The sequence below is a fragment of the Vulpes lagopus genome, chromosome 10 (genome assembly GCF_018345385.1).
Source record: "Vulpes lagopus strain Blue_001 chromosome 10, ASM1834538v1, whole genome shotgun sequence".
Lineage (NCBI taxonomy): Eukaryota > Metazoa > Chordata > Mammalia > Carnivora > Canidae > Vulpes > Vulpes lagopus.
The window spans coordinates 48900524-48913685 of record NC_054833.1 but is presented as its reverse complement, the minus strand read 5'-3'; the positions used below and the strand labels follow the sequence as shown (position 1 = coordinate 48913685).

General features: G+C 34.6%; 1 protein-coding gene across 7 annotated transcripts in view; it reads right to left on the bottom strand.

Annotated features, from left to right (window-relative positions):
* Nucleotides 1-13162, bottom strand: part of RDX (radixin) — an 86050-nt gene that overhangs the window by 10797 nt on the left and 62091 nt on the right. For 6 of the 7 annotated variants that reach the window (XM_041771703.1, XM_041771702.1, XM_041771701.1 and 3 more), the window contains 2 exons: nucleotides 12553-12795; nucleotides 8988-11651 (listed from right to left, as the gene is read on the bottom strand). In XM_041771703.1, coding sequence (XP_041627637.1) covers nucleotides 11487-11651; nucleotides 12553-12795 — 408 coding nt within the window. In that variant the 3' untranslated portion in view covers nucleotides 8988-11486. Of the gene's footprint in view, nucleotides 1-8987; nucleotides 11652-12552; nucleotides 12796-13162 lie in introns of those variants that run through there. The other variant, XM_041771706.1, reaches the window with a different exon arrangement.

The following is a 13162-nucleotide window of genomic DNA, read 5'->3' as shown; positions in this document are numbered from 1 at the left end:
TATGGTCAATGGTCAAAGTTTATAGGCACAAGTGCAATATTTGATCTCAAAAGAAAGCTCTAAAATCAAAGGACATTTTAACTTCAGAAAGACCACATTAGCACAGTGAACTAAGTATGAGAAGACCACACATACATTGTAGCTTAGAAGATGTTCAAAAAACACTAAGTTAATTTCCCTCCTAAAAAAAAAAAAAAAGAAAGAAAGAAAACCTTGCAGAATCTAATTTCTATAATACTTTTGCTGTCTGGTGTCGTGGTAAAGTACCTTCTATCATTAAGTGTCTTTCAATGACCTAAGCTTATCATTCGCTGTTTTAACAAAAGTAGGCGAATACAAACTCAAACCACTGAGGATATGATGGCCATAGAAGGAAATTAAGAACCAAAAAGCCACCAATGTACATTTAGAAAACCCTACCCTACTGATTTTTTTTAAGTAACATTTTCTGACTACAGAATTTGAAGAAGTCAGAAGTTTTATTGGCAGATATTTCTCACTTGGGGCCCCAAAGGTGAAATGTTAAAACCATTATGGCCATGTCACCTTTTAAGTAAACCTGATACACAGAAATTGAATTAATAGAGAGAAGTATCTCTCTTCCTATTAAAGGTGCTTCCATAAGCACATATTGCTATTCAAACTTGTTATATGTAAAAAGCACACCTACAACATTTAAGTAAAAAATAATTACCTGTAATTTTGGAATACCTAAAAAAAAAAAAAAAGTCAACTTACCTCATTCCCTAGACTGTAACACAATTTCTTATAATAAAACACAAGCAGTGTTTGTGCAATACACTACAGTATCGTTTATAAACAGCCAAGGATTGGTAAAAAACTGTTCATCAGCAGTTAAGGAGCATCTGTACAGTTAAATGCTATGGTATTTTTGTATTGACAGGTGATGATTTCCAGCAAGCAGTGAAAGAAGTACACAACCATGTGTACAGAAAGTTCGGATGTACACGAACGAAAGTAAGTACATAAGACATATGTGTGTAACGTCCAGATCTCCTCAGGCAGGAGGAATAGGTGGAAACAGTGACCTCTGCGAGAGGCTGGAGAGTTAGAGGACAAGAAAGAAGGCTCATTTTTCATTGCTATCCTCCTCTATCTACTGATTTGTTCCATGTTTCATGTATCATTTATTTTTTAAAATTCAAATGATTTAACTTTTTAAAGTAAGACATTGGTCACAAAGTAGCTAAGCAGCACCTAAAATATAAAGTACCCTTAGAATTTGGCAATTCCACACATGATTTGGTAACACTGGAAGCCAATGAAAAACAATATTCCTAAAAATATTTGTGACTTAATATCTACTTTTCTGAGTGCTCTTTTAATAAAAAAGGGAATTGACAGTAACTTGACCATTTTAATGCTTTAATAAAAGCCTCCAAAGAAAAATAACCAAAAAATCCTGAAATACCCCAGTTTTCTGGTGCTTTCCTATGATACAAGGTATTATCATTATAAATTTACAAAAATCAACACAATTAACCAGGGTTTCAGATGGAAATTCTACCTGTACTGCTTGAGATAATATATATCCTAATATTTACTTAAGGTATTTACTTAAGGTAAAAGAAAAATTTGTAGTAAAAAATGCTAAACTTAATGGTAAGTTAAATACAGTAGATAATACGGTTATGATTACTTTCATTAATATTATGTTTTATATATACACATATGTAAACATATATATGTGTGTGTGTGTCAATACTGTCTATTCTAATATGAACCATTATTAATAAGGTTGCTTATATTCAATAAACTGTTACTATAAGAATATCAGACACACACTATCCAAGGGCAGTATCGTTGGATATTACATAATATGCAGCTCCTCAGTGGCAGAGTACGAAGTTAACAAATGTACAATATTAGCTGGCCTGCTTTGTAATGAATTTATAACGTTTGATGCTTCCCAAGCTGCTATAATCTTACAAATGAAGAAAACATTTCCCAGCCAGATCACTCAAGTCGATATCATGCTTCTCATCTGCTAACTAGCACCTACTAAACAACCTCTAACTTAACTCCCAACTAACTTCTGCACATTTTATTGCACCTTTCTCTTCTGGTATTTAATATTTTACTTTCTACATCTCACTTTGGGTCTATGTCTTAACTCTGACTTAACTATAATTTCCACAACACAAAGGGTCTCAGCCATCCCCCCAAAACAGCAATGCCTCTGCAAACCCCTGGCGGAAGGAATGGCACTATGAATGCGTAAGTATACATGTAATAGTCTTACCACTTTTGTTCTTCCAGCCAATTCCTGTAATAGTCTTACCATGCCTCTCTGTCTCCCCTCCCTCACCATTTCTTTCATAACATCATTAAACTGAAAAATCTTTTAAATTTTTCATGTCTAAGAACTAGAGAACAATGGTTCAAAAATAAAAGGTGGTAGAGAACATCTTCTTACCTGAAGACATCAGACCAGTAATCTAGAAGACAGATTCGCTTCCAGTATTCCTAATGCTTGAGAACACCCCAAAAATGTTAATGCCAATAATACCCACTAAAGATGCAAAACCACTTTTCCAATGAATATATTTTCTATACATTTTGATGCATAGCCTTTAATACAGTCTGTGTCTCCTAAATTCATTATAAACATCCTTAAAGCATCAACTTATACTGGAATGTAATGCGGCCCAGCACATTAAACAAGATTATAAATAAAGTATACAGATGATTAGGTTCTGGGTTCTCATTCCACGGTTCATTATAAACAGTGCTTGATACCACATTTGCAAATACTACTTAAAAAGTAAACAGACTGCTGAATTATGATTTTCTTTTGCACACACTGAAAGATTTTGTCTTCTGGTAGAAAGTACTTTTAAAACACACAAATTAAGAAGCTGTAATATTCTACATTTAACCCACATACCAATGGTTAAGGTATTATATTTTAAAGTTAGTGGAGGAGGAAAACCATCCACTTGTAACTTAGATTACCAAAAGACTGTATTTACTTACATTCAAAAGTTTTATGGCCTAAAAATTAACAAGTATATCGTACTAGGAATTATCTGGGGAAAATAAGCAAAAACAAAAAGGAAGAAAAACCCTAATGTATCATTTGGGCATAAACAGATGAATCAAGTCATACTTCTAGCAAAAGCCACATTGATGAGGCATAATCAAATCTTAACTTTTAAAAACCTACAGAAATTTCCACAGTAAGTTGTTCGAAGCTGCCACAGCCAGTGAATAATTGCATGTGTATGTTGAGACAATCTTCACTTAGTTGTTTCTGTAAGTAATATAACCCCTTCATAATGAGCTGAAAGAAATTATTTTTCTAACCACTTAAAACCTATTTTAAAAAATCGTTTAAGTTTCTTCCAGTCACTACATTATCAGGGCCAACTGGGAGCAGAAATGACACTGATGCAATTATTATTGTAAGCACACTCTGCATTAATAGTTTTCAACCACAAACAAGTATTCATGATTCAAAGTACGTGGATATTAACCCTTGATCAGGCATTACACTTTGTGGAAGACAGTGCATCTGGAATCTAAGTGTCTAAATCAGATTTCCAGAGAAATATGCTGAATCAGACCATCTAATTCAGAACTCTGAAATTGCTCATAAAAACTGGAGTACAGGGATACCTGGGTGATGCCTAAGTTAAGCGTCTCTTGGTTTGGGCTCAGGTGTGACCTCAGAGTCGTGAGAGTCAGACCGTCATTGGGCTCTGTGATCAGCACGGAGTCTACTTAAGACTCTCCTTTCTCCCTCTGCCCCCACTGCCACACACACGCGTGCATACTCTCTCTCTAAAATAATAAATAAATATTTAAAAATAACACAAAACCGGAGTCCAAGAGAGTGTAAGACCTGGAATTAGAACTCAGAATCCAATCCATTTGTTCTTGAACGTCTTTCATTTCTGGTTCTCTTCTGGTGCCACTGAAGAACCTCTCTCCAAAAGGTCACAGATAAAAGAATAAAAACAGAGGTCTTAACTACCCCCAAAGAGATCATTTGGAAAACAAGCAGAAGAAAAAGTATTAATTACACACAGTAAATATGAGAGCAAATTACATCTAGGTATTTCTAGACTCTAACCTTTCTTCCAGCCAATTCCTGTACATGACGTTCTTCTATCAAGCTTTCCTTATATTCTGCACTCTCTAGTATACCTTGCACAGCAGCATGAATTCTCCTCTGGGGCAAAATTTAGTTATTGTTTCCTTAGTAACTGCATTCCCCAAAAGCACCAGATGTCTTCAAACAAAACTAAACCACCTCAGCACAGGATTCAAGACTCCTTAAATTCCTGGCCCAGCCCACCCTAGCTTCACCATCCTGTTATCGGTGCACAGTGAAATCACATTTTCTATCCCAGTTAAGACAGCCTACTCTTTACAGACCCTAACCACTGAACATAATCATTCTCTGCCTTGCCTCTTTTCAAGAATAGCTTTATCAAAAAATGCTTTCTCTTTAAAAACATGAACCTGAGGGGCAACTGGGTAGCTCAGTGGTAGAGTGTCTGCCTTCAGCTCAGGTCGTGATCCCGGGGTCCTGGGAACGAGTCCTGCATCGGGCTCCATATAGGGAGCCTGCTTCTCCCTCTGCCTATGTCTCTGCCTCTCTGTGTCTCTCATGTATAAATAAATAAAATCTTTTTAAAAGAACAACATGAACACAAAAGGCACAGGCAACAAAAGAAAATATAAGTTGACTTCATTAAAATTAAAATCTTTTGTGCAAAAAAGGACACTATCAATAGTGTAAAAAGACAACCGACAGGATGGGAGAGAATATTTGCAACTTTTGTATCTGGCCATGGATTATTTATAACTCATATATCTGACAAGGGATTAATATCCAGAATAAAGAACTATAACTCAAGAACAAAAAAAAATTTGAAAGTGGACAAAACATGAACAAGCACTTCCACAAAAAATGGTCAATAAGCACATGAACAGATGTTCAGCATCACAGAAAAACGCATCACAGAGAAATGATCAAAACTGCAATGAGATACCACTTTACTCATTAGGATGGCCATTCTTAAAAACAGAAAAACAAAAAATAACAGTTGTTGGTGAGGATGTGGAGAAACTGAACCCTTATGCACTGCTGATGGGAATGTAAAATGGCACAGTTGCTATACAGATAGTATGGCAATTCCTCAAAAAATTAAACATAAGATCAGCGACTTTACTTCTGAATATGTACTCCAAAGAACTGAACATAGGGGTCTGAACAGGTATTTGTATACAAAAGTACACAGCACTATTTACAAGTCAAACTGTGGAAACAACCCAAATGTCCACTGACTGATGGATTAAAAAAAAATGTGGCATATATATATAATGGAATATTATCCAGCCTTTAGAAAGAGTGAAATTCTGATACATATGATAACATGGGTAAGCCTTGAAAACATTATGCTAAGTGAAAGGGATCAGACACAAAGGACAAATATTGTGAGTCACCTAGAGTAGTCAAATTCGGAGACAGGAAGTAGGACAGTGGTAACCGGGGACTAGGAAGATGGAGGAACGGGAAATGAGTGGTTTAAGGATTCTGTTTGGCATGATGTAAAAGTTCTGGAGATGAATAGTGGCAAAAGTTGTGAAACATGCATGTAATTAATGTCACTAAATGGTACACTACTTGAAAGTAGCTAAAATGATAAATTTTATGTCATATATATTTTTAACAAATTTAAAAAATAAAGATTCAGGGCAGCCCCGGTGGTGCAGTGGTTTAGCGCTGCCTGCAGCCCAGGGCGTGATCCTGGAGATTCTGGATCAAGTCCCTCGTCGGGCTCTCTGTATGGTGCCTGCCTGCTTCTCCCTCTGCCTGTGTCTCTGCCTCTCTCTGTCTCCATGAATAAATAAATAAAATCTTTTTAAAAAAATAAAATAAATAAAAAACGAAGATTCAACTGAAAACTGACTCCACAAAACTTCTCAACGTTTAATATAGATATTATTAATTACTATGCTTGATTGGTTTGTCAATATAAAATGAATCTTAAGTTAGAAAAACTTCTGTAATTAGGCACTTTTTAAGGGATATCTTTATTTATTTTCTTAATATTTTATTTATTTATTCATGAGAGACACAATGGGAGAGAGAGAGGCAGAGAGACACAGGCAGAGGGAGAAGCGGGCTCCATGGAGGGAGTCCGACGTGGGACTTGATCCCGGGTCTCCAGGATCAGGCCCTGGGTGGAAGGCAGACGCTCAACCACGGAGCCACCCAGGCATTAAGGGATATCTTTAAATACAGTGTTTAAAATTTGACCTATACAATAAAAATTAAGTAATCTGTCAGAGAATAAGCAAACTTGAGAAGCTATATTATAAATTCTTATTCTCATCCTTATTAATTTCTTTTTCTGATCTTATGTTGTAGTACTTTCTTTCATTACAGAACTCTATCCAAAATAGCTAAAATTTTAAAGTAAATAATTTCATAAATGGAGTAATGGTATAAAGGATTCCAGTGCTCAACCTGAATTACATAGACGTTTTAGTATAAACCAAAGGAAAAGGAGGGAGAAGGTGTTGCCTTCTAAGTCTAAAACATACATGCATTTTTCTAGGTCTAACACATAAGACATTTTAACTTGCAAAAAGTTAAAAGGGATATAATAGCATATGTTATAACACAAAGAAGAATTTCACATAATCCATGTTTTATCAAAAGAAACTTTTCCAAGGATCATCATATAAATCTCAAAGATTCTGATGCTGTATCACCACTAGTAAGACAAACGTGGGCTCTTTAGACTTAGTCAACAGTGACAAAAACCAGGATTATTACTTTTAGGAGTAAACTAAATGACATGCATAAATATCAAAGTTAATCTTAATTTATTAAGTGATCATTAAATAAAAGTGAGCAACTGGAACCAAGTAATAAAAATAATAAATTACATGGATGGAAGCAACTGACTAGATGTAAGCACGGAGGAATCTGGGCATACAAATAACATGAATCAACAAAGTGGTGCTGCCATCTTAAAAGAAATCTAGTATTTTATCAGATTAATGCAAATGATCTAAGATAAATTAGTAAAAAAGTTCCACATTTTAAGAGAGGCCAAAACAAAGGGTCACCATCATTCTACTCCTGTTGCCATATACTAGACTATAGCATATAACAATATAGTGGCTAAATGAAGATCTTTAAATTATAATCTGGAGAACCCCAGAGCCAAACATAAACCTGAATTTAAAAGATGTACCACTGGGTTATTATCTTAGTCATGATTTTTAACCTTAAAATTCTGTGGTCAACTCCTAAAGCAGTGTATGTAATGTGAAATCAGATAACCCTTGGATCACTGAGCTTAAGGGAAGTCAAAATACTGAGGAGTCAGGATCTTTCTGGAAGGAAAATGGCAGCTCTTAAAATCTTAAAAGATGGATGTACTAAGAAGGAGGTCCACGAGGAAAAATGGGAGTTAAGGTAATTTAATTGGAAAAGTCAAGGATGGGACTGTGATAAGCTTTACTATGTGAAACACTGTGTGAACCAAGGTTTCCTCACCACCAATGTAGAATGTGAGGATTACCTTGACATTTCATGTTATCAGAACATCTGCAGAATCCATTGAACTTTTGAAATGTACTAGAATGCTGACCTTTTACTTAATAAACCACAATAAAGTATTTGATAGATTATTTTCTAATTACAAAAATGAAGTAAGAAAATGCTGAAGTTCTGCTCATTTAGAACAAACTTAAAAGAGGAAGGGATCGGGCAGCCTGTGTGGCTCAGCGGTTTAGCACCGCCTTCAGCCCAGAGTGTGATCCTGGAGACCAGGGATCCAGTCCCATGTCAGGCTCCCTGCATGGAGCCTGCTTTGCCCTCTGCCTGTGTCTCTGCCTCTCTCTCTCTTTGTGTCTCTCATGAATAAATAAAATCTTAAAAAAAAAAAAAAGAAAAAGAGGAAGGTGTCTACCAGTATAACTCCCTACTCAGATGATTTCCCTTCAGGATAACTAAACTTTGGTTTACTAATCAATCAGTTCAGCAAATTAATGATAAAGGCTATAATTTATACTTAAAACTTAAGTTTTAAGCTTTAGATTAAAAAAAAAACTTTTTCTCATGCATACATAGAATAGGATGCTTCTGGATCTAAAAAGATTTTAGCTTCATTTCTACAAACATCACTAATCAACAAGGTAATAAAAATTGAGACAGAAAGTAGTGGCATTTATTATTTTTAATCCTAACACTAATATTGAAATTCCTCTCTAATGATCTCAGAAGTGACAGTTTCAATATAGTCTACGATAACTTTGTAAGTGGTAATTCTAGTTCTTAAAGAAAAACTCTAATTACATATAAAGCAATCTTATAAAATTCTACCTTCCTTTTCTTGGAATAAAAAAATCACTACCTGGCTTTGAGAAAAAAATAAAGTGACAGTTAAATATTACTATAAACTGAGTAGAAACCCATCTTTTTCTTTTAGAACAGATTTATGACTTATTTAGGAATAATATTTATGTTAAAAATTAGGAAGAAGCTTTTAAAAAGACTATAACCTTCTATATTTATGATAACTGCACTATAATGTCTGTTTAAAATATGTATCTAAATAAATGCACTTAGTATATAGTTTTTTAAAGAATATTAGCATTTTAATAGCAAGAATAATCAATGATAATGAAACTATATTTTCCTTAGGAAAAAGAAACTATAAACAATATACACTTAAAGCAATGACTGGAAATCCTAAATAATTTTCTGTTATCAAGAGTCAATTTAACAATTTAATTTTTCACAAAATTAACAATCACTATTACTTTTATACCAAAAGAGGCATAATTTGGGGGGAGACAAATCTGTGAGGATTTTGAAAATTTTCGCTATCCATTTCTCATTTTTAAGATGTGATGATTCATGGGTCTAATTAAAATGATAATTTTCAGAAATATGCAAAAAAATCCATGTTAAATAACAACAGTGGACCTTGAAGGCATGAGCTTTTGTCACTTTATTGTTAACCAATGAATGTTATCCAAAATTATAGATGTAATTGTAACTTAATTGTACAACACAAAATTATGCTAATGGTAAAAGCCTGTTGGAATTTACCAAATACTCATTAATATATTTTACATTGCTATATGAACATGTGCTCTCAGCTGCTAATAAGAGTTATAACTGATTTAATCACTATGAAAACCCATATTGCAAATAGTTGTTCCTGTTTAGAAAAATTCACACAGCTTTAAAAATGGATTAAATCCATTTTAATCCTAATCTACAAATAGATTATAAACAGCAAATATAACTGGTAGTTTTTCAACACTGATATCAAACTGATGTAGCAATGGTAGTGCACACAATCAAAATGTAGAAAATGTAGAAAATCCAATGGAAGTCCAAGTTTTCACTTACTATGGCAATGGCTTTGATGCTTTGGAAAAGTGAACATTTATGCTTTAACGCATGAAGAGCAGAGTTCAACTATTCCTCTGATGTGCTGCAAGGAGAAATACTCTCCTCTGCAGTATTTTGAAGCATGTGCACAACCACCATACAACAGTCACTTCAAGGTTATTAACCAGCTATCTTTTGTCCTACAAAGTCCAAAAAATATATTAAATGCAACTTTTCCTTTTCATATGTCTGCCCAGATTAATCCTTTTATAGTCAGCAAAATCAAAAAAGCACAAGAGATATTTTCGGACACAACTTCAATCTACTGTGCATGAAAAATGCTTAACAAATGGCAATTTTAATAGATAAATGTAAATTTGAGTGCATAATACCAAATGAAAAGTAGCTGAACCACACAGAGAAAACAAGGCTTTCTTTATGTCCAAGTCTAGATGTTTTACAATAAACAAAATATTAGAACATGTGAATATCAGAACATCTTTCAAACTGGAAAGATTTCTTAAGACATAATTGAACTCAACATAACCTAAAATTGTAATTTCTAAAATAGGATTAACAAACCAAATTTAACTATTTTTAGAGAATGAAAAAAATAAGCACAATGATTTAGAAACCGAATCTGCTAAAATGATTATGTACAGTTATATCAAGAAATGAAGGTACAGACATTCATATGCTACAAGAGCAAATCTCTCTCTCCCTCTCACTCACTCACTCACTCACACTCTCTTACATACACACACACACACACACACACACACACACACACACAAAATTTCCTCTGACATACAACACCCCTCCAGGAAGATAGTATACCAGCAAGAGCTTACAATTTTAGTGTAAATCAGAGTCCCACAATTCATCTCAACAAAAAGGCAGTAAAAAATTAAGCATTCTAAGATATTCTGCAGGAAAAGGAAATCTCAGAAATACTCCTTGCATGATTGAAAGTATTGGTATGTATTATAAAATGCAGAGCTTTACACACTCCACTGGGTTGGAACAACCAGTCATCACAGGTGTAGTAGTGAGGTAGTATGTATTACTGCCCTTCTTTGGGACTAATGTTTTTATATGGTGCCCTTCCAGAAAGGTTCAGGGTTTGGGTTGTTTTGCTTTTTGTTTTTTCATGATTATAATAAATTATCAACAAACGAATTTTTAATTTAAATTAATTTTAATTTTAAATTAAACATCTGTCTAAATCAGTCTATGAAAAACAGACTTTTTAACCTTTCAGAGACAATTACTATTTGCAGGTAGTATTTCTTCCATAAATTCTCCTAGGGAACTACTACCTGCTGTCTACACCTTTGTGAACGGGAGGCAAAGAAAACCAAAGGATGACAGGAGATGAACGCCAATCAATTCAGCTATCAAGGAGGACTGTAATTAAGTAAGCAAATACCAAATACCCAATAGTTAAATTGGGATTTAAAAATATTAACCACCAGCTGCATGCTTCACTGTTAAATATTCTAAATCCTTTTCATGATTCATAGCCATCTTCTACACAGTTATCACATGATCTACCCTGTCACCTACCCTCATTTTAACCACTGCCAATGATCTGTATGATGGCAGAATTATGGCTATTGGCATGGCAAGTTAGGAGAAGGGCACGCCGAATGAGACAGGAGCAAGACAGAATGTGGAAATACACACAGGCAAAATTTGGAAGGGGCAAAAGAAACAGAGCACTCTACCTGAACACTCATTAAGTCACCATCATCCTTTGAACTGTACAAAGTACTGAAATCACGCATACACATTTGTCAGACATGATCATTAGTGTTAATCTCCAACAGAAAAAAAAAACAATGGAAACTGAAAATGTGACAGGAGGCGATGGAACGCTGTCCTCCACTCCCTGGCCCAAAAGGAAAAGAAAATCAAGCATGACATCACACTGCCTTAATGTTGAAGTGCTTCCCTCAAGTACGTCTTTAGCCACCACAGTCAACTGGTGTAAGTGCTTTGGCAAGGTGGGATGCGTTCCATCACATCTGCAAAGGCCTGCTTTTCTCTGTTGGTGGTTCAGCTTATGAAGAACATGTATGCAAAATAACAGCTCTCACATGGCTTCAAACTCATCAATCCGCTGCTTGGTGTTGCCTTGTCGAATCTGCCGAAGAGTCTTGTACTTATCACGGCCGGCTTTAACATTCTCAGCATGAAGAACATCATTTTGTGTTTTCTTGGTTTCATCTCTAGCTTGGGCTAATTCTGAACTTAGTGCCTATGTTTAAAAAAGAAAAAAATGACTAGGATTTTTTTTCTTAGATTTTAAAAAGCTTATGAACACACACACACACACACACCACAAATCTTGTATTTTCATATACTAAAATTCCCATTGTCACATCTTTTTCTTTAAAGTGTGTAACTTTGTTTTAATTGTAGCCACAGCAGAGGTGGTGGCAAAGGTGGAAGACCCATTGCCTTTCATTTCTATACTCGTCAACCATGACATTCCACATTTCCTCAACTTTGTCATACAACACTTGAAAGGATTTACCAAAAAAAGGCTCAATGGCGACATTACAGAATGTTAAGATCTAAAATCTATGCCATGAGAGAAACTTTCTCCAAAGTCTTAGTGTATTTATTAAAACTATCACATCATTTTCTTCTGTTTATTAATATTTGAAGATTTCACCAATTAAAAAATTAGAGAACTTTTCTGGAAAAAAGGTCTAATCAAGTTAAAAATTTCCTATTTTGCTCTATGTGCTTTTAATATAGTGACCTTTTGTCACTATAAAATGTGAACAAATAGTTCAGATTACATAATGTCATACAGATAGTCTATAAATTATATTGTTTTTAATGTAAACTTCACTGGTTAAAAACTAAATTAATTTGTCTTTTAAAGAGCATTAAAATACCTACTACCTTTTAACATTGATTCCCAGTTGTAACTGAAGGCTTAATCACCCAAGGCTAACAAACACTTGCTACAATGTAAGAAGTGAAACAAGGTGACTGTAAGCCAACTACTCATAAACCAACCACAAGGACAGCTAGTGGTAAAGGTTTAAAAAAAAAAAAGTGTTCCTTTTTAATAAGTTTGTCTTAATAAATGGGAGGAATGCTAGCTATATTTTATAAATGCACATACAACAACAAATTTTAAATACCTGGAGTTGCTTCTTAACGCGCTCATTTTTTTGAGTTTCTGTTACACGTTCCTCTTCACTTCGATGGTTCATCACCCCGTCATTTGACAATTCAGCACTGGCCTCAGCATTATTCTCATCATGCTCATCATGTTCATTTTCTGTTGGAGGAATGACTGGTGGTGGTGGAGGTGGAGGAGGTGCAGACATCACAGTTTTGAGTTCTTCTTTGGTCTTTTCCAAGTCTTCCTGGGCTGCAAAAGCCTGAACATTAAAAATAAGTTTATCAGCAAGTTCCCTTAAAATTGGTACTTAAAAGAATCAAGTTATCCTTCTTCCCTAAAAGAAACTATATTTCAGAGCAATGAAAATAAGCCCTACTGATGAAAGCTCTATTTTTATAGAGGAATGCCAGCAGGTAGGAGTGACAGAACTAAAATACGTCACTTTGCAAAACCTAATAAAATTGTTAATTCTGGCAAGAATGATCAAATGTTGCTAAAATTGTTATGCAAATGGTTGATGAGAAATGGTACTAATATAATGCCAATGAATGCCACATCTAAGAGATCATGTTTTAGCCACAAGGGGGAACATGTCACCCAGTCATGAGGAATTGGACCATCATTAC